Source organism: Pinus tabuliformis, chromosome 7, assembly GCF_031772625.1.
Source record: "Pinus tabuliformis cultivar Carrire ecotype Pingquan chromosome 7, CPIR1, whole genome shotgun sequence".
Classification (NCBI taxonomy): domain Eukaryota; kingdom Viridiplantae; phylum Streptophyta; class Pinopsida; order Pinales; family Pinaceae; genus Pinus; species Pinus tabuliformis.
The window spans coordinates 661,729,668-661,752,800 of NC_142293.1; the positions used below are offsets into that span (position 1 = coordinate 661,729,668).

The 23,133-nt window shown below is 38.0% G+C and overlaps 1 protein-coding gene across 1 annotated transcript; it reads right to left on the minus strand.

The window, feature by feature from the left end:
* Positions 1 to 19,822: 19,822 nt before the first annotated feature.
* On the minus strand, positions 19,823 to 20,299 carry LOC149249183 (uncharacterized). Its single transcript, XM_089452234.1, has one exon. It carries the CDS (start codon positions 20,297 to 20,299, stop codon positions 19,823 to 19,825), a length of 477 nt encoding a protein of 158 aa, XP_089308360.1.
* Positions 20,300 to 23,133: the final 2,834 nt, after the last annotated feature.

Below are 23,133 nucleotides of genomic sequence, written 5' to 3' on the forward strand. Positions count from 1 at the left end.
TGGATGTTCTCCTTTCTAAGATTTTACCAACCTGGTTAAACAATCAGATTTGGAATGCTTATATATCTAAGAGACTGGATTGGTCTTATTTTAGAAAAACATGTTGGATTTGAATATTCAAATCAAACAATGTATTTCCCTTGGAGGAGAATTTGACCACAAGCCAATTTTCCGGGATTTTGACCCTGCTACACAAAATCCCATGGAGCCCTTCAAACTAAATCTGCATTGGATGGAACACCCGTCACTGATAGAAAAGATTAAGGATGGGTGGATTCCTTTCAATACATCACCACCACTTCAATTTTAGGATAACTCTAAAGGGCCAAGAAATCCATCTCTCATTGGGCCACATAATAATAATAATAATAATAATAATAATAAGGCTTGATGATAAACTCCTTGTTGATATTAAGTCCAAACTACATGAGTTGTTGGTATCTACAGATTATACTTCCTTTTCTAAGGATCAAAAACTGGTTCAAAAAAACACTTGGGGAAAAAACTCCCTGTTGTTGGTAAAGGAAAGGTAATGCCAGATTAAATAGTAGAGCACTTTGGCTTTAAGAAGGAAAAAAAAATTCCAAATAATTTCATCAAATTGCTAACCACGGGAAATCCATAAATACTATTTTGGAAATCAAAAGGTTAGATGGATCCAAAGCATCTATATTCAAAGATATGGTTGAAGAAGGATACAATTACTTTAAATATATGTTTTAAAAAGCCCTCCTAGAGTAAACATTGATAAAATTCTTCAAATTGCCAATTTCTTCTCGATATTCATAAAAGAGAATGAAAATGATGATATGATGGTTGAAGTGACCAAGTATGAGTTGGAATATGTTCTTATTAGCTTCCAAAAGGATAAGAGCCCTGGTTCAGACGACCTTTCTATAGTGTTATATTTAGCATGTTTTGATTTCATTGAGGGTGATCTCTTCAAAGTGGTTGAATACTCTAGGATGAATGGGCTAATATTGGCCCCCTTATACTCCACCTTAATAGTTCCCATTCCAAAATCTAACAACCTTGAATCCTTTGATCAATTTCACCTTATTTCCCTTTGCAATACCATATATAATATCATCTCCAAAATCGTTTGTCTTTGCATCAAACCAATCCTCCTAGACCATATTTCCCTTGAACAATTTGGTTTCTTGAAGGACCACCAAATTCACAAAGCGAATGAACTATCACAAGAAGGCCTCCATTCCATACACATTCAAAAACAAAAAGCCCTCATCTACAAGGTATATCTCTCAAAGGCCTTCAATAGGGCAGAATGGCTCTATCTTAGGCTCATTCTCCTACACTTGGGTTTCAAACCTCCCTTGTGGATTAGATCTATCGCTGTATAAGCACCATGTTGATGGATTTGCTGATAAATGGAGTTGCTTCCCCTTTTCTAAATCCATGGAGAAGACTAAGACAAGGTTGCCTCTTGCCCCCGTACTCTTCCTCATAGTGGCTAAAACTCTCAATAGGGCTATTCTAGTTGCAAAAAGAAGGAATGTTATAGTTGGCATAAACATCACTCATGACTGCTCTCTCATTGATTTTCTTTTCGTGGATGATATCCTCATCTTCTTAGGAACATATATTGGCAGTGTTCAAAATATCAATTTCACTCTAGATTTGTTCTCCTTGGCTACATGTAAGATGACAAATCAAGGTAAATCCACTCTCTATGGGAATGCCTTTAGGGAAGCAGACAAAGTGATTATGGCTGGGATTCTCACTAAAGAACCTTTGCCTTTGGGAGATCCATTGAAATATCTAGGTTTCCATCTAAAACCAAATAATTATGAAAAAAGGACCAGTCTTGGTTGCTCGCAAAAATAGAGCTCAAAATTCATAGTTGGCATAATCATTGGATCTCAAGAGCTAGAAGATTGGTTCTATGCAAGGATGTTATAGAAGCAATCCCTATTTACTTGGATCATTATCATGGATTCCAATGGGTATCCTACATAAAATAACATACATAAAATAAAGAATCTCACCTTGTGATTTCTATGGGTGGGAAATCAAGATGAGAGGCTCTTTGCCTTAATATCTTGACCTTCTATAGCTACTCCAAAAGCTCCGGGAGGATGGGGTTTGAAAAAAATCATTTGGTTCTCAAAAGTCTTGGAAACCAATACAGCTTGGAAATTGATAATTGGTTCGGGTCTTTGGTTACAAGTGATGGGTAAGAAATATATTCATCCATCCTCCACTATTGAGTGGATCATATCTCCCAGAAAGACATTGTAGAATGGAACGATCATTGGGAAAGCCATCATTAACTCCTTCAATACCATTGGTCAAGGACTCAAATGGAATTTTGAGGACGAGTCTAATCTTCTTGTTGGGAAAGATCCCTAGATTGGGAGCCAGAATTCTCATACTCTGTCAAGTCATCATATTCAAACTATCAATTCCCAAGGGATCTATTATTTACATCATGTAGAAATTTTGAATAATAAACACATATTCAACAGAGATTATCCTGATCATGCACTATTGCGGAATACATGCACAATACATAAGCTCCTCTACGTTGATCAACAATTTAGCAGCATCAAAAACAATGAAACATCAATCGCATGCACACATTAACACAGTATGTATCCCGGGGAAAGCTTACAACTGAAAACCCCACACTATTTGTATATTAATGATTGAGAACATGTAACATTACATAGTACAATACTCCTCACAAGTATCCAACACTATCTCCACCTGTTACACACAAAACTAGCTCAGATCCGAACAAGTCACAGGTTCAAATCTCCTCCGCTGCTTTGCCTGCCTCTATTGCACAATACCTGCTGAGAATCACTCACACTGGAAATCACGTGAGCACAAGCTATTATACTGGGCATATATTGGGCAATCATCATGGGCATACTCAATACATTGCTTGTGCAAGACCTCATGCACAACTATAGTCACAACTGATAGCAATCTCAACCTCTAACACCTGTCTCCACTGAACTGTACATGCACTGAGTTAACTGATGTATTCTTTAGTTGCATTATGAGTTAATAATTAGTGAATTAATTTAATCAATTAATTCACATCACTCATCACTAGTCTATTTGCAGTTAGACTAATTACAACTAGTTGAACCAAGTCAAACTGAACACAACTCCATCAACTCCACATCCAACTCCACCAAACTCAACCACATGAGTTCTAACTGAAGTCCTGCATGCAATAGCTCAAATGACTCACAAGAAAAGCGTATTTCCTTCTGACAGCTGCATGTGCCACATCTGTAGCTCAAACTGAAGTGCTCCAAGAGGATAAGATAAAGTTTATAGTCTAAATATTATTATGAGACAATAATATTTGACTTTTCTATTTTTAACCTGGCAGTCTAAAAATAGACTTTGATCACTCCTGCTGTGAACCAGAAATAGAAGTCCATCTATTTTTCCCAACATGACCAATCATCCATAAACAACATCCTGCAACTCATAGACCATGATCCATATGTCTAAAAATAGACTTTGCACCATAATTTGCCTGCGGGCCCACTTAGTGAAGGCGACTCCTTTCCACTAAGCTCCATCATCTTGTTGCATTCTCAACACATCAAGACTCCAACAAGAATGGTTACATAGGCCCACAAATATGGAAGTCTTCAAAAGCTCTTAGTTTGGAAATTAAATGGTCAAAATATACAAATTCACTACAACAATGCCTTATATCCTTATCACATACTTCTGATATTATAGTATGGTCCATGGCCCCTTCAGGAGCATACAATCTAAAATTTCGTTACCTATCATTGGCTCTTCTATTTGCTCCTCATCCCCCCCCCACCCTCCCCATGGTGGGAAAAATGATTATGGAAATTTAAGTGTCCACCCAATACCAAACTATTTATATGGTTGCTACTTGAAAAAAAGGTGCCCACTTGGGACATTTTACAAAGAAAATCCTTTTGTGGGCCTAGTCAATGCTTGCTGTGTCTTGAAGGCTCATAACAAATTTCTCATGTCTTTATCCATAGTCCATTCACAAAAATAGTTTAGAAAGTGATCCAAGAAAAGGGAATGGATGCGTTTGCAAAGGAGATTCCATTGAAAATTGTCTCAAGAAACGGCTAGATGCTAAGCCAAAAATAAAATTAAAATCCCTTCCCTTAATGTGAATTGAGAGATATGGTTAGAAATACTCTAGCGCCACTTTTGAATATCAAGGACAATCTTACATTAGAGTGGATTTACACAATCTTTCTCTACAAGATACCTTCCCTTTTAGTGCATCTCCTCCACATTCACAAAATATATTTGAGGTGGTTATTGAAAAATACTACCCTTGGGATTTATTTGATGGATTAGCTCAACAAACTCCATCTATTGGGGTTTGAGTGGCATATTGTATCTCTTAGACTCTCACTTCTTCTCCTTCTCATGTAATATTGTTTTGGCTTCAAACAACTTTTTCGAATTGTTTTCTCTAAAATTGATTCTATAGCTGACAAAGTGTCTAAAAATTAACTCCCTTAAAATTTATGGGGATTCCAAGCTTGTGATTGTTTGGATGATGGACAAAGCAATATTGGAAAATCACACTTTACTACAAAATTTCAAAATATAATTCATAGATTGAGGCGTTTTTCTCACATTTCATTTACTCATATTTACAGGACACAAAACAAAGTAGCAAATATCATTTCAAAAGGAGGATTGAATTTGGATAAAAGATAGTGGAAAATATCAGAGAACAAAGATGGTGTCCTCATTCAACATTCTCTTACTTCGTGGACATGACTAATATCTCCTTTACAAACTATATTCTGCACAACATTTTAGTTGTTTATTAGAGAAATATGTCACCAAACACGTTGGATTTATGTATCTTGGATCCAATTGAGGTCTCCTTTTTGGAATAACTATTGGTGTTAATGATGGAGGTAGGTAACATGTTATGTCTTCTCAACAGATAGTGGTCACTCTTTTTGACATAGATACACATAGGTGGATAGCAAAGTAGACTCAGGGGATATATCTAGCTAAAATCTATGGATCAATTTTTTTTCTTGGGTACTCAAGACGTGTGATTGAAAAATTGTAAACTTTATGTAAATCTCTTGATAGATTTTAAGGCATAAAATTTTTTTATGATGCAAAACTGTGATATTTTTTAAGGGCCAAGTTCCATAATAATGCTACAACATATACAAAAAATGTATTTTTATTTTGACTACAATTATAAATACTTGTTTTTTTTTCTTTAGAAAATAATAATAATCATTGAGATGGATTACCTAGACATTGTAGGAAGTAAAGCAAGTGGGAGCACCAAAGTCTACTTTTTAGGTGAGTCATCCACCTAAAAGATATCCTTCTCATGTTTCATTGATGTCTTCTATCATTGATGAAGAACCTTCCATTGTAAAGTAAGCTAATGCAAAGCATGTATGATGTGATCCCATGGTTAAGGAGTATAAATCCATCTTTAGGAATGATGTATGGGATATTTTTCTACTTGACCAATGGGGAAATCTATGATAGAATCCAATTCGTTGTGTAAGATTAAGCATGCAACATATGGGAGAATAGAGAAGCACAAAGAGAGAGTTGATTATGTGGATCATTTTTCTCCAATTACAAGGTACAATTTCATTAGAGCAATCATATCTAATAATATCTATTGCATTAGTTTTTAGTTGACCTTTATACCAAATGGACGTGAAGGATACTTTTTTAATGGTATTATTGAAGACTAAGTACACCATTTAATCATTTGAGAGGCTTTGAGGCGCATGGGTGAGATACCCATGTTTGTAGATTGAGGAAGCACTTTATGGGTCGAAGTGAGCACCACATACATTGTATTAAAGGATTAATAAGTACTCACTGAAGTTGGACTTCACCAAGGCTACAATAGATTCAAATCTTTATTATTTATATGATAAATATGATTTTCTTACCTTGGTCTTGTATGTAGATGATATGATCCTTATAGGTAGTTTTGAGAAGCTTATGACACAGTGTAAGAAAAAAGTGGAAAGAAAATATGACATGAGAGACATTGACCTTATGCATTAGTTTTTGGGTCTAATGGTTTTGTGAAGTGAAAATATTATTTGGGTAAGGGAAGTGCACAATAAAGATTCTAAAGAGTTTTTAGATGTTAGATTGCAAATCCTTGACCTCTTTTGTGGTGTCAAATATGAATTTATCTACTGATTTATGTTTTGATTTGGAAGATCCATGTTTGTATAGACATGTAATTAGTCCCCTTATGTATCTTTCGTAGGTTTTATCCCTGTACAGAAATTAATTGCAAGAAAATTCTTAAAGCTAAAAAATGTACAATGGTGAGAACAAAAAATATACATAGAGGTTTTCTCCTGGAACCCAAACTGGGAAAAATTTATTGGTTTTTCATTATATTCTTTTTAATGTTAGAATACATTATATACATGTCGATGCATTCATAAACCCCAATCCATTAACCATGTATTAAAACATAACCATAGTTCCCTTGATCGGATACAAAATACCATGTGAAAAAACCATCATTCCCAAAACCATGTGCAAAAACAATGCACAAGACCATGGGTAAACCCACCCATCATCTTTGGGTTTGTCCCCCAACCTTGGCTCCTCCCCCCATCCTTAAGTCCGCCCAACTATTATTGGGTTTTCTTAATAGATCCCACTTAACATTCTCCCACTTGTTATTTTCTTTCCACAAATGGGGACATAGGAGTGCATGTCATTGGTCTCGAGCTGCAACGCCTATTGTTTATCTACACCGTGAAAACTTCTCAATGTTCATATACTTTGTCAATGCATCTGTAACATTCTTTAAAGTGACCACCTTTACCAACAACACTTTTCTATCTTCAATCATATCCCTCACAAAGTGATCTTGAACCTCAATGTGCTTTGTATTCAAATGATAAGTAGGGTTCTTTGCAAAGAAAATTGCACTTTGGTTGTCACAATCTATCCTTATAGCTCATTGCACCAACCCCATACTTAAACACATATTTGGAACCAAACTGCTTCCTTGCTTGCATGAGTGGTTGCCATGTATTCAACCTCTATAGTTGAAAGTGCCACCGTAGACTGTATCTTGCTCATCCAATTGACTTCTCCTTCAAATAGTTTAAACACATACCCACTTGTAGATATTCACTGATCTAGGTCTCCAGCCCAATCAACATCAACAAAGCCATGCATGTACAACACTTTTTCCAATCATGGTCTTCCTTGGTAGCACAAACCATAATCACTAATGCCACACAAATACCTGAAAACCTACTTCATTGTTTTCCAATGCTCCTTCCCTGGTTTTGACATAAACCTATTCAATACTCCCATTTCATGTGCAATTTATGGTATATTATAGACCATTGCATACATAAGGAAACCAACTGTGCTCACATATGGAACACAAGAAATGTTTTCTTCTTCCTCTTGTGTCCTTGGACACTATTCAATAGATAACTTTGCACCTACAAAAATAGGAACCTTCACCGGTTCGCTATCCTACATATTAAACTTATGCAATATTGTCTTGACGTGCTTCCTCTGGTTTGACCAGAGCTTCCTCTTTTCTCGATCTCATTTAATTTCCATGCCCAAAATATAGTTTGTAGCACCAAGATCCTTCATGTTGAATTTAGAAGACAATTGGGTCTTCAAATCCTAGATAATTTCTTTGTCATTTCCAACCAACAACATATCATCCACATACAAGACCAGATAAATAACACAGTCACCAACTATTTTAAAATACACATAATGATCTACTTTACTCCTTGTGAAGCCAAGTCCCCATATATGTATCAAATTTTTTATACCACATCCTTGGTGACTGTTTCAACCCATACAAAGACATTTTTAACTTGCATATATTAGAGAAATTTTGAGGTCTAAAATGGGCCTCCTAAGGAATATTATAAAATAATAGTAAAAATAATAAAATAATCCTATGGATTGCAATCACGTTTTCACGTATTTCTCATTTTTCATGTAGCAGGGTCCATTGAAAGTATGCAACATGGGTACTCCTTGGATGAGGAATTAAATTTGGCATCCAACGAGTGCTCCCTCTTGAAATTTGAGTAGAATCATAAGTTGAAAATACGAGTTGAAAAGGTAGTTTTTTTAGTTTTTAATCTTTTTACCTTTTTACTCCAAAAATGGTGTATCGTCCCCCATGGTTGAAATCATCATATTGAATCCTATTGGTTGTTATAAAGTTGATTTTGATTGTATATTTTTGTTTTGAGACCATTTTATACCTCAAAATTTCTATAACGAGTTCTTTCTTACCATTCACCGCAAATCCTTCAAGTTGCTTCATGTAGATCTCTTCTTCCAGACCCCCTTGAAGAAATGTTGTCTTCACATCCATTTTTTCTACCTCAAAATAAAAAGCAGCAACAACAGATATAAGTAATCTAATAGATGCTAACTTGGAAACAAGAGAAAAAATATCACCAAAATCGATTCCCAACACTTGGGAATAACCTTTGCTACCAACTGAGCTTTGTATTTCTCCACCTTTCCTTCTGCATTCATATTCTTCTTAAAAACCCACTTTTTTTCCAAAGGGTTTCCTTCCAGCTGACAACTCCACTAGATCCCAAGCCTCATTTTTGTCCAAGGCTTCCATTTCTTCAACCGTGGCCTTTTTCTAGAGTTTTCCATCCTCTGAATCCACTGTTTCCTTGACAGTTCTGGGATCATATAAATAATATATAAAGGAAATTTTGAAGAGAAAGCAGATGGAGTATACCTATTTGTTTTCCTTCTCTCTCAAATTAACCTCAAAACTGGAGTGTGCGCCTCTTCCTCTTCTAATTCTTGTTCTTCTATAGAGTTTGATTCTTCCTCCTTCAGTTCAAACTCTATATTCTCTAGTTCCTTGTCCTTTGGTAGGAATTCATGTTTAATAACATATTTTACTTCTCTAAACACCACATCTCAATTGTACACAACCTTCCTTGTTTCTGGGTTCCAAAGATTGTAACCTTTTAAACCATTCTCAATAAAGATGCAGAGTTTTCAGATTTACTATCCAACTTGGTTCTTTTCACCTTTGGAACATGTACATATGCATCACATCCAAATACCTCGAGGTGTGAGAGAGAAGGTTTCTTACTAGTCCATACCTCATGTGGAGTCTTATCCTCCAATGCTGATGAAGGTGATATGTTAAATAACATGTAGTAGCCATTGCCCTACTTAGAATCCATGTCTTAACAAAACACCACTAAGAATGCTTCTTTCCTTTTCTATCAACATCCTGGTCATTCTTTCTGTAACTCTATTTTTATTAGGTGCGTATGGAGTACTCTTCTATCGTGTAATGCCACACTTCTTACATAACTCTTCAAATTCCTTCTTGTAGAACTCTCCACCATTATCTGTCCTCAACACCTTAATCTTCTTCTCTATATGATTTTCCACGAGAACCTTAAATTATTTAAACCCGTCAAAGGCTTCAAACAAAATTTCTATAACGAGTTCTTTCTTACCATTCACTGCAAATCCTTCAAGTTGCTTCATGTAGATCTCTTCTTCCAGACCCCCTTGAAGAAATGTTGTCTTCACATCCATTTTTTCTACCTCAAAATAAAAAGCAGCAACAACAGATATAAGTAATCTAATAGATGCTAACTTGGAAACAAGAGAAAAAATATCACCAAAATCGATTCCCAACACCTGGGGATAACCTTTGCTACCAACTGAGCTTTGTATTTCTCCACCTTTCCTTCTGCATTCATATTCTTCTTAAAAACCCATTTTTTCCAAAGGGTTTCCTTCCAGCTGACAACTCCACTAGATCCCAAACCTCATTTTTGTCCAAGGCTTCCATTTCTTCAACCGTGGCCTTTTTCTAGAGTTTGCCATCCTCTGAATCCACTATTTCCTTAACATTTCTGGGATCATATAAATAATATATAAAGAAAATTTTGAAGAGAAAGCAGATGGAATATACCTATTTGTCTTCCTTCTCTCTCAAATTAACCTCAAAACTGGAGTGTGCGACTCTTCCTCTTCTGATTCTTGTTCTTCTATAGAGTTTGATTCTTCCTCCTTCAATTCAAACTCGATATTCTCTAGTTCCTTGTCGTTTGGTAGGAATTCATGTTTAATAACATATTTTACTTCTCTAAACACCACATCTCAATTGTACACAACCTTCCTTGTTTCTGGGTTCCAAAGATTGTAACCTTTTAAACCATCCTCAATAAAGATGCAGTGTTTTCAGATTTACTATCCAACTTGGTTCTTTTCACCTTTGGAACATGTACATATGCATCACATCCAAATACCTCGAGGTGTGAGAGAGAAGGTTTCTTACTAGTCCATACCTCATGTGGAGTCTTATCCTCCAATGCTGATGAAGGTGATATGTTAAATAAATAACATGTAGTAGCCATTGCCCTACTTAGAATCCATGTCTTAACAAAACACCACTAAGCATGTTTCTTTCCTTTTCTATCAACGTCCTAGTCATTCTTTCTGTAACTCTATTTTTATTAGGTGCGTATGGAGTACTCTTCTATCGTGTAATGCCACACTTCTTACATAACTCTTCAAATTCCTTCTTGTAGAACTCTCCACCATTATCTGTCCTCAACACCTTAATCTTCTTCTCTATATGATATTCCACGAGAACCTTAAATTATTTAAACCCGTCAAAGGCTTCAAATTTCTTCCTGAGGAAATATATCCACGCATTCCTCGAGAAATCATCTATAAATGAGACATAGTACACAAACTTACCCAGCGATGGAACCGACACAGGTCCAAACACATCACTATGCACAAGCTCTAATATCCCTTTCGCCCTCTTAGCACCAAAGGGGAAACTCACCCAATTCTGCTTCCGACATACATCTAGGGCATAGTTATTATGTGATTTATCTTCTATTAGTAACTGCTTGTGAGTGCTTTTTACTTATTTATATTAGGATCTTTTTTCACTTAAGTTATTAGTGTTCTTCTTAATCAAACAAATACTAACCATAAAGAGACAAGAGACACAAAATATAGGCTATCATCTAGGGAAAAAATCTCTCACTCTTTGAGAGGAAAACTCGTACAAATTCTTCTTCTTATAGAGATTCCAATTGAAGAATACCAAGACTAAGACCCTTGACCTATTAAACCTCTCCAAGACCAATACACCAAGCTTCCTATCTTTCCCTCTTGAATCAATGATGGTCAACTGCCTGCTCCTTCATTCTTCTTCGACTTCCTTTTAGATCTAGGCTTTCTTTCCTCTGTTTCAGGCCTGCAACATTTCGGCCCTAAATCAGAACCCTTGCACGTGTAGATGACAATCCTTAATCTCCTTCACTTGAGGTGGAGGATAATTCTTTGGCAACTCGACCTTCCTTATGAATTTAATTTCGTTGCCTATAAAGAGTTAGACTTGCTTCATCAAATGGTTACTTATTTATTTGCACAAGTGACAACTACAATACCCAAAAACAAACCCAAGACTTCCTTCTCCCTTCGCTAATCCTTAGGCTCTTTCTTGATCACCTTCACACTGTTTTTTTGTACCTCACATTTCAGACTTGATCACTGAAAATCCCTATGTCAAAATGAAATTTGGACGACCCTATTTATAGTGATTTGCATCTATAATAATCTGACATGAATAGGGTGAGGCGATATGAATGTTTGGAGGAGTTAATTAATTCCATTTGAAGCAGACTTGAATATACATGCTTTGTGCTTGTCTTGGAGGGCTACTTGACATTTCTATTGACTCATACATAAGTGTAATATGCCTAAGAAGGGTCCTTCATACATGACATAGACTCAAATTGATTTTTATGACTAGAAAACAAATCCTAAAGGCTCACAATGGGAGCCATTACTAAAATAAAATTCCTTGCTCATGAAATCCATGATACAAGCACCATAATAATAATTGTATTTTTCTTATTTTCATCAATTACATAAAATCACAATTACACAGGTCATTATGAAGACTGAACCTAGTTACATTTCAACACTCCCTCTTAACTAGGGAGGTATTTGTAATGGTACTTGATCATTCTCAATCTGAAGAATTTCTCATAAGAAGATTCGGATTGCTAACCCATCTATATAGCATCATATCAACCAACATTGACACATATAAATGCCTTGAATAACATCTCTATCTCTCCATGAGATCCGAGCACAATGCTAGTGAGACGAATGATGTATAGACACCCTCATCATTGTCTCTCTCGGAACATACTGCACCAGGGTTCTCAGAGTGTGTTCCACCAGGACTTTTGTTATCTTGGGTTCCTAGTCCTCAAAGAATATCGGTCGTCTATGACTATTCCTATCTTGGATGCCCTAACTCATCCTCAAAGAGTATCAAATGCTAGATGTTTACCCAATCCTCCATTCTATCTTCTCAAGTGAAGACAAGAATGACGTGTTTATATGTCCCTCTTAATTAAGGAGGACATATCTATTCCAATAAAGAAATGTACTCATTCCTATAGAAGGAATATACCTAATCTCCCTCTTGGCTTAGGAATTTACAAGTTTCTTACAAGTAAGAAACTTGTTTCCAGGCTCCCTCTTAATTAGGGGCCTACAACAACTCCTCAAGATGAGATGATGGGAAAACCAGTTGCTTGAAGAATTCCTCCTCACGATGTCATGAAATTATTTTCGTCATTCATGAATCTTCATATTTTGGGACTTCTTCTTAGGGCACAAACCATCCATCACTTTCATCTATGAGTTAGTCATGTCATCATCGGAAAGTGATCCATGAGTCCATATCTAACCTTCCTTCATGCCATGCTGCTTTCTACATGCCATGTTTACATAAGGATATTTCATCCTACTACATGTGCATCAGTGGTGGAAGACATCCATATATATTCCCTTGGCAGCCCTGCATAAACCCATCAAGATATTTGATAAGAAATAATGGAATGAACATTAAAAACAAAATTACCTTTATGATTGTCTCTTATCATGACATATTCTAGTTTTCATCAACATCCTGCATACATATCGACACATATCCAAAGATATATATATATATATATATATATATATATATATATATATATATATATATATATATATATATATAGATATATATTGTCAAGGGGCTCTTTATTTTTTAGACTTCATTAGAGTCTTCATATCTTCCATGGAGATATCCTAGTCAAATATTCTTGCTCTTTTGGATGTTTATTTCCTTTACCATGTTGCATATTCCATGATCTCTTCCTTCCTTTATTCACACATTTCATTCCTAGGAGCTTCCAATCAGAGTTCCTCAATTGCAGTCAACCACCTCATACTTCATATGAGGACATATTATGTTGATTTCATCTAGTAAATGTGTGACCCATGCATTCCTACATCCCTTTGAAGGAGGAGATATTTCCTTTTGATTATGCTCTCAATATAGAGCATCAATCCATGTTACCTGCAACCATATGACATGGCTTCCACAATATAAAATGTAAGCATACGTACCTCATTTTTCCTTTGGGTCGTCCAGACTTCCTGCAACAACTTCCTTGATTGAAAGAGCTTCAATCCTTTGATCCGATTTACATTTATGTCATCATATCATCATATCATCATTCCATGAATTCCACAAGTTTGGAATTCTTGATGAAACACTTTCTTCCTTTCTTGATCTATGAACCTTTCGACAAAGATTCCATCAGAGAATCTTGAGGATCTAAAGTATCCCAGCAACAAATGTTTCTTTTTGATAGATGTACGATAAACCTTGTACTAGATGACCTTGCCACTTATGTTCTAATGAGATTCCCAAGAGTTATATCCTTGACTTCCATAGATTTTAACCATCTTTCATGCTTCTCTATGATGGTGTCCCAAGCTCTTTCTTTAAATGCTTCTATGATGCCTTGATGCATCCCATTTAGTGAATTATGATAGCCATATCTTACAATAGAAGACTTAGGAATTTGAAAAGAACTTAGGTGAGGAAGACTATCTCACTCATAGTAGATATCTCTTACTTCCTCTATCTTGGACTTCTTCTTTTCAACTCCCTCCACTTCTTCGGTGATATGAGCTTCGTCTCTTATTCTTTTGTTATTGTCCTTCTTGAGCTTAGGATCTCCATTAGGGGAGTTTTGAGGTCTAAAATGGGCCTCCAAAGAAAAATGTACAACCAAAATAAACTTTATAAGAACCAATAGTATTCAAGATGATGATGTCAACCATGGGGGATGATTCACCATTTTTGGATTAAAAAAGTAAAAAGATTAAAAAATAATAAAATAATAAAACTACTTTTTCAACTCATATTTTCAACTTATCTCCATAAGGTTTTACTCAACTTTCGAGAGGGAGTACTCGTTGGATGCAAAATTTAATTCCTCATCCAAGGAGTACCCATTTTGCATACTTTTGATAGATTGGTACGTGAAAAATGAGAAATACATGAAAAAATGTGATTGCAATCATATTTTTCATGTATTTCTCATTTTTCGTGTAGCAATGTACATCGAAAGTATGCAACATGGGTACTCCTTGGATGAACAATCCAATTATGCATCAAACGAGTGTTGCCGCTCAAAATTTGAGTAAACCCATAGGGAGATAAGTTGAAAATACGAGTTGAAAAGTTAGTTTTTTCTTTTTTCCCTCTAAAATTTATTGATGTAATCTAATTCTATTTTATTATTTCCACTACTATTTTATAATTTCCTTAGGAGGCCCATTTTAGACCTCAAAATTCCCCTAATATTTTGTAGTGTCCATATTCTTGACACCCATAACATTTTATTTTAGACCTGTCCCTTTTCTTTTTCCAAGAACCAAACTTTCCAAAATTTCCTTTTTTTATTGTTATTGTATCATAAGCTTTAGTTTTCTCTTTTTTTCCGAGGAAGAAAATTCATAATTTCAAAAAGAGAAATTACATGCTGTAGATGCCCGAAGGCATATGCTGAAACTGTGGCACTCGTCCAGTGTTAAAAAACTAGTAACAGAAAAATACCCAGAGGGTGTACAATATTGGTACTATGACCATCAAAATAGTGTTCAGAGAAGTATCTCTTGTACAAAGAAGATGTCCATATTTACAAGCATTATACTGTTATATACATAGCATAAGTCAAAAGGTTCATATTCATAAGACTGTGAAATTAGAGGCTGCTGCCTCCCTGTAATGCCTCATCAATATAAGGCCTATGAAAATATTGGTATGTCCCAGCTGGTGTATGTTCAGCAATCATCCACTCGCCTAGAGGAAGATGCGTCACTTCTTTTGATAGCCGGTCAACCGTTTCATTTCTTTCCCTGTAGATGTGAGAAACATATATCTGGTCAAAGAATGTTTTGAAAAAAACAATTTCTTCCAAAATATTCTTCAATGAGTATGCAGAACAAACAACTGTGTTGTTAAACCAATCAGTCACATTCTTTGAATCGCCAAATATTTGCAAATTTCGACAGTTTTTCTTTATGGCAAAGTATAAAAGATCTCGGAGAGATATTAATTCAGCATGGTTATTTGTTCCCGGTCCCAAACTCATACTAATCTGAAAGTAATGAGTTTCGGATAGGTGGAAATAAATGCCACCCCCACAGGCATGCTGTTGGGCGGCCCCATCAAAATAGGTCCATGGAATTGTTCTATTAATCTGTTTCTACAAGATGTTCCTAGGTCTCCCATTGCTATTGTCATTTGGCAGTTCAGCATATGCCGCACAGATAAGAGGATGGATAAGGTTCCAGTTGACCAGTCTATCCTGAAAATAATGGAATTCCTCTTGATCCAAATATGCCAAGAAACTAGAAGTGGGAGGTTCCTAGGTTTGTCCGTAGGCGAGGTACTCCAGCAGTGATCCCAGGCTGAGCTGATATCCTCCCCTTGCTAGTTTATATTCAAATTAAGTGTTTGAATGACCTGTGACCAGATGCATCTGGTAGTAGGACAAGAAAGGAAGAGATGATGGGTCGATTCTTCATCTTGAAGGCACAACTCACACCGGGTAGGACCCAAGAAAGCCCTTTTTTTTAGATACGATCCAGTGGGGATCTTGTTTTCCAATATGTTCCACATCAACAATCTAGTACGCGGAGGAGCTTTTAATTTCCATAATGTATCCCACCAGCTTTTTAAGACCTCAGGCTTTCTATCTGCGATGATTTTATCATAGCCCTGTTTCGGTGAATATTGTCCAGTTTTTGAGAGTGCCCATATCAATTCATCCTCTTCATTCCTTAATCTGACATGTGTTTCAGTAAGTGCCTGTATATAGCTTTGCTAAGATCTACTCCATTCATTTGGAATATGCCAGTGCTGTTCAGTCAATCATGCTTGTGAATGAAAAGTAGTATTCTGCTGGTCCCCAATCTGTCCCAGAAACTTTATACCTCTGCTATTAAGATGGTGTACCAAACCATCTGGTAATTTATGGGAGTTTCCATAGCCCGGCCAAGGGTCAATACCAATGCGGACAGATGCTCCATTTCCAATTTTTCATAGCAAACCTTCTTTGATAATGGGCATATAATTGAGTATGGCCCTCCATATCACCGAAATACCCTTCCTGTTCCAAGATGTGTCTCTGATCCAGTCAGTGATGGTCGACAACCATATGTATTTATGATGGATAACCTCAGCCAGCCCTGTTTGGCCACCAAGGCTTGTGCAAAGGCCGAGAGTAATTTAAGTCCCCATCCTCCCCATTTCTTTGGAGTATCTATTTTGGTCCATTTTACCCAAGCAAAAGTTTTGCCCTCATTTTTTCCATTCCAGAGGAATTTGCAACAAATTTGTTGAATTCTGTGGAGGATCCCTCTCGGTATCCAGGCAAGTGACATCCAGTAAACCGGGGTGGCTTCAAGGACATATTTTATGAGGATAAGTCTGCCAGCTCTAGAGAGGAATCTATGACACCAGCAGCTGATTCTGTTTTCTACTTTTGTGATGAGCCAAGTCCAATTAGCAATCATGTACCCATTTGGTTTTAGTCTGAAGCCCAGGTATTTGAGTCCCCCCAACAGATCAGTTTCTTGGAAGGAAAATTTTGAATGGCAAGCTGAGATTCGTGTAGAGTACAATCTGATAGGGAGATGGAGGATTTTTCTTTGTTTATCTCCATTCCCATTGCTTTGCAGTATAGGTTCAGAATCTCATTCAGAGTGGTAGTGTCCTGGACACTCCCATTCAAAAATATCAGGATGTCATCTACAAAAAGTAGATGTGTCAGATAGAATTGCTCCATGATTTTTAGTCCACTAAGTCCCCCGCTCCTTTTTTCTGTCACTATAAGTCTGCTCAGTCCTTCCATGACTAAAAGGAAAAGAAGTGGTGATAGAGGGCATCCCTGCCTAATGCCTCTATCAATATTGAAGGATGAAGTGGCCGATCCATTTACAAGAATAGCAAAAGAAACAGTAGAGATGCAATCCATGATCCAGGAGATGAGGATGGGGGGAAAACCCAAATGAGTGAGGATCATTTTAAGATAAAGCCAATTCACCTTGTCAAAGGCCTTTGACAGATCAATTTTGAGAGAGATGCCCTTAAGGTTCTTATGTTTTATGGAATGTAAGGCTTCTTGGGCCATTCCAATGGCTTCCTGTATATGTCGATGGTGGAGGAAAGAAAATTGCTCCTGGGAAATATGAGAAGAAAGGATGGGCTTAATGCGATTTGCAATAATTTTTGAAATGATTTTGTATAAGTAGTTGCAGAGGGATATAGGCCTGAAGTTGTTGAAGGAGGCAGGAGAATCAGTCTTGGGAATCAAGGCAATGAAGGTGAAGTTCATGGGAGGATGTATATGACCATTGATTCTACTTTCTTCGATGACAACCAACAGGTCCTTCCCTAGCAGCTCCAGGAAGGCCAAGTAAAATTCCACTGGCCAACTGTCCGATCCCGGACTCTTCTCTTTTTTGAACCACTTTAGAGTTCCTTCCAGTTCTTCCATGGTGACCGGTTGGATCAAATCCTCAACTGCATCAGGTTCCACAAACCTTGGAAAATGCCCTGCCAGATTAATGATCTCTGGGAGATTGATGTCTGTCGGAGCAGTAAATTGTCTTTTAAAATGTGTAGTTCCCAATCTGGCTAATTGCTGGTGTGTAGTGGCCCATCCATCAGGATCACATGGAAACTGCCAGATAGTATTAGTTTCCTTTCTATCGTTTGCGAAGTTGTGGAAGAACTTTGTATTTCCATCTCCCGCTTGCAGCGAGATGGCCCTGCTTTTCAGCCTCCACTGTTCTTCTTTGTCAAGTAGCATCTTAATTTTTTGTTTCTCCAGATTGTTCAATTGTACTTTAGTATCCTCCGATAAGAATCCAAGCCCCTGTTCATCCGTTAGCTGTGCAATCTGTAATTCAATATCAATGAGATGCTGATCATCTCTCATTTTCTTCCTCTTTGACCATTCCTCGGTCCTAATCCTAAGAGTCTTGAGTCTCTCACAGAAATCTGCCGCCATCCTCTGTTCCCTCAGCGGAGGTTGTGATCCAGAATTCATTCACTAGATTGATAAATTCCAGTTCTTGAAGGAAGCCCCTAAAGAATTTGAAAGGAGGATGAGGCTTCTTGGTTGGTCTAGTAATTTGAAGAAGAATGGGGAGATGATCTGATATACCTCCGGTACCTACCCATTGTCTGTACAGGGGTATGTTGCGGAGAAGATCTTCATGGATCAGGAATCAGTCCAATCGCCGACCCAAGGCAGCTTCCCCGGTCCTCCTGTTATGCCAAGTGGGAACTTTCTTGTTCATGGGAACATCCACTAGCTTGTAGGTGTCCAATAATGTACTCATCTGCTCCGAGATAGGATCCGTTTGTGCATGATGACCCCAGGATTCCTCCATTCCCAAGGAAAAGTTTAAATCCCCTCCAATAATGGTGGAATTTGTGATAAGATTGTGTTCCATAAAATTAAGCCAAAATGCCATTCTGTTCTGGTTAGGGGCATATTGATCACTTTTAGTAGGATTCCGAGTTCCCCCACGAAAATGTCCATTCCTATGAAGCCCCATCCTCCCCAGGATGAAATGATCTTGATAGCTTTGGGATTAATACCAATAGCCAGGCCACCGGATTTGCCATTTGCATCCAAACCCTGAAAAACCCAACCCGGCAGAATAGATTGAAGGGTTCTTGTAATGATGTCCGAAGAGCCGAGAGTCTCCTGTAGGAAGAGAATGTCACATTTGCTATCCAGTACCATCCATTTGAGAGCCAATCTCTTTTTGGGGTTGGCTAGTCCCCTGCAATTGTAGGAGAGCCAAATCATGGGGAGACAGGGATAGAGGAATCAATTGCTCTAAGTGCCCTTTCAATGGTGCATTGTCGGCCCTTGGCGACATCTGCCACCGCCGACTTGATGGCAGATTTGATCTTGGATGGACGGCCTCTGGCAGGTTTGTGTTTTTTGGACCATCCAGGGGAAAGTCCCAACCCCAAAGGTTTTGGTCGAATCCGAGATCGAAGGTTGTAGGGATGGGATCCCGTCCCTGATAGGGAGGAGGTATGAGTAGGGGGAGTGGAAAGCTCCTTGAGGGAGGTGGGAGTAGTGGAGAAAGTGGGGGGGGGAGGGAAAATGGAGCATGGAATGGAGGGGATAGAGCCTAGAGCAGAGGAGGGAGCATGTAGGGATGAATGTAGAGCAGAAAACATAACATCTGAAAAAAGTGCAGAAGTTATGGGAAAAGACTCATTACCCGGGAGAGAAGATGCTTCCACTGCTGACTTGGAGTGAGTCCGAGGAGGTGAGGTCGCAGCTTTTCGCCTGATTTTTGTCCTCTTTGAAGCTCCTTCCTCCGCCTCCGATGGGACCTCGCCTTGTTTCCTATCTGCCTCTCATTGATTCATATCTCCCTTATTCTGCTCTACAGAAGGCTGTTGTTTCGTCCCCTTTGAATTTTCTGAAGTCACCGCTGAGAGTAATGGACAATCTTTGTATAAATGGCCCACTTTGTGGCACCGTATGCAACGAAATGGGACACCTTCATAGTCCAGTAGTTGTTTGCGCAAGAAGTGCCTTCGGTGTAAAGTGATTTTCTCTTCCAGCCCTACCCTGGTATCAAGATGAACTAAGATCCTTGCCATAGTCATAATGCCTGTTCTTTCATAGGACTGATCATGCTCAAGATAGGTTCCCAGCGCATCACCTATACGCTTGAACATTTGTGGTGTCCAAAATTGCATTTGTAAACCAGGTAGTCTCACCCAAATAGGCCCAGCTCCAAGTTGTTCACGCTCTGGATCAAAAGGGGGATCCCAACGCTTCAATAGGACTGGCGCTAGCTCAATGTGCCAGAATTGCGACAATATCATCTGCGTGTACTCCGCTCTATGAAAGTGTAGAGCGAACTAGCCTCTGGCTAAGACCCTTATAGCAGGAAGTTCCTTTAGGAGGGAACCCCAAATCTCCTCAGTCCATTGACGCAATCTTTCCATAGTATAGGTCCGACCTCGAACACGACCAACCAATACTTTCCTCGCTGTCTCCATTACATCCTCCATTTGAATGTCTTCACCAAAAGTCAGGTTAATATCCAAGTCTATGGGTTTGAGGCACCGACCATTTTTCTATTTGTCTGAGCGCCGGCCTGTTGGGTACTCTTTAAGAAGATTTCGACACGAGTCTGAGGTGCTATACTGGGCCGATTTTGTAGGGTGAGAAGACAGTAAAGGTGAATTGAAACAACCCGAACGAATAGGGGAATGAGGGTTTAAGTTGCAGGAGCTAGGATGATTGAAGGATCTTGCAGGGCGTTGAAGATTTGAGGGGCCGGCCGGGGCCAAGGAGAAAGAGGGGGGATTCAAGGGCTAGGAAACCTGTGAGGGGTATGGCAAGGGGGAGTCGAAAGAGCGGGAAGTCTGCATGTAGGAGCCAAGTAGATGCAGTGTGGCCGGCGAGAGGGGGGGGGGGGAAGTCCAAAACCGGTAAATCCTCCACATTGACATCCGGATGCTGCCTTTTACCTGGGAGAGGTGGGTGTAGTGACGGTTGAGCTGCAACTGTCGTCCGAGCCAGATTTTTTCCCTAGGGGTCCATATTTGAGCCTTTTTGACGAGCCCAAATCTCCTGTTCAGGCATGGGGTCCTCCTCATAGTCCATGAGGTCCTCCTCTACCATAGTAACCGACAAAAAACCTACCTAACCACCGTATGACCAGGGGGAGACAGTCTGCAGGGAATGAACGGTATCGCGGAAGATGAACGGCCGTTCCACCACAAAACCTTAAATTAATACGCTAAACAGTCCCGAAAATTGAGGTCCAAACCATAAAATAATCCCTAACCCGCAGGCAGGGTCACGGAGGTTACCATCTTCCGGTTCCAATGGGTTGCATACAGTCTGGAAAGCCCTCGTTCAGCAGGTAGAAACCCTAGGGTTTCACCATTTTTTCCAGGGTTTCAGCTCCATCAATCGAGTCCAGAGCTATATTACTCTTACGTGTTATAAGCTTTACTTTTCTCATTCGCTCCCACATCAGATTTTTTCTTTAGTCTAGATTCTTGAATATTACATAGTTACCATAGATAATAGACTGAAGTAGCTTCTTTCTTCCCATAAATACTTGAAGTGAAGCTACCCCACTCCTCGGGTAGTGCATTTAATACAACTATAGTCATTTCAATATTAGACATGACTTATCCTAGATCTTGTAGTTGATCTCAGATCTTAGATTTCCTCACAAAGTATGAGGCTATTCCATATTCCATAGAAATATTAAACTTGTAGAGTTATTACCTTAATGAGATGACTTCTCCAACAATGCTTATGGAATACAACTCTATCAATTTGTCGTATATTTATTTTGAAGTTTCAAGTTTAGATACATATGGGATGAGGGGATCCTTGATGGATTCTATGAGAATCCTTTGAGCCCTAACTTCCCTTTTCATATACTTGGAAATAACTTGATCACATTCCTCTCTTGGTTTAGTGATAAAACCTTTGACATGTTCCATAACCTCTTTTACAATGAGATTCATATATGTCATTTTCTTCTATGCGAGATAGTTTGAAGCCCCAACCAATTTATTGATTTCCTTGCAAAGAGACATTTTGAAAGATATAAATACTTGATAGAATGCTCCTTCTTCTTGCTTCTTCCTTGATGTTGATGATGATATAGAGGATAAAAAACTTTCTTTTGATAAGGATAAATTTTCTTCAATAATTATCCTTGATCCCACAGAGAGGGAGATCCCTTGGCTCTTTAGATGATGATGATGTCTTCAATGGTAGGTATCTTGTTTGAGAGATATAAACTTAGAGTATTGATGAAAATGCCTCTAGCTTCCTTTGGATGAATATACTTCAAAACGTGTAAGGTTTTGGCCTTCTCCTTCTTGATGATGATCCCAATACTTCTTTGTAGACTTCTTTGATCTAGGTTTATGATGCTTCCTTTGACTTCAAGATGATATTTTCTTTGATTGATTCCTTGAGATTTTATCCTTGAGTGTCCCTTTATAAGGTTCCCTTCCTTGACTTAGTCACCTTAGCTCTAATACCATGTTGAGAAATCTAGGGCATAGTTATTACTTGATTTCTCTTCTATCACTAATTGCTTGTGAGTGCTTTTTACTTCTCTAGATTAGGATATTATTTTAATTAAGTTATTAGTTTTCTTATTCATCAAACAAATACCAATGCATAAACCATAAAGAGACAAGAGACACATAATATAGGTTATCAGCCAAGGCCAAAACCTCTCACTCTTTGAGAGGAAAACCTGAAAAATTATTCTTCTTATGGAGATTCTAATTGAAAAATACCAAGACCAAGACCCTTGACCTATTAGAACTCTCCAAGGCCAAGAAACCAAGCTTCCTATATTTCCCTCTTGAATCAAATATGGTCAACTTCTTGCTCCTTCCTTCTGCTTTGACTTCCTTTTAAATCTAGGCTTTCTTTCCTTTGTTTCAAGCCTACAACATTTCGGCCCTAAATCAGAACCCTTGAACGTGTAGATGACAATCCTTAATCTCCTTCAATTGAGGTGGAGGATACTTCTTTGGAAACTCAACCTTCCTTATGACTTTAATCTGGGTTCCTTTGAAACTTGGACTTGCTGCAACAAATGGTTACTTTTTTCTTCGTATAGGTGGCAACTACAATACCCAAAAATAGACCCAAGATTGCCTTCTCCCTT

Excerpts from the sequence above, each read along its gene's own strand:
- LOC149249183 (XM_089452234.1), bottom strand. The coding sequence starts at position 20,299 with ATGATATTGTCGCAATTCTGGCACATTGAGCTAGCGCCAGTCCTATTG.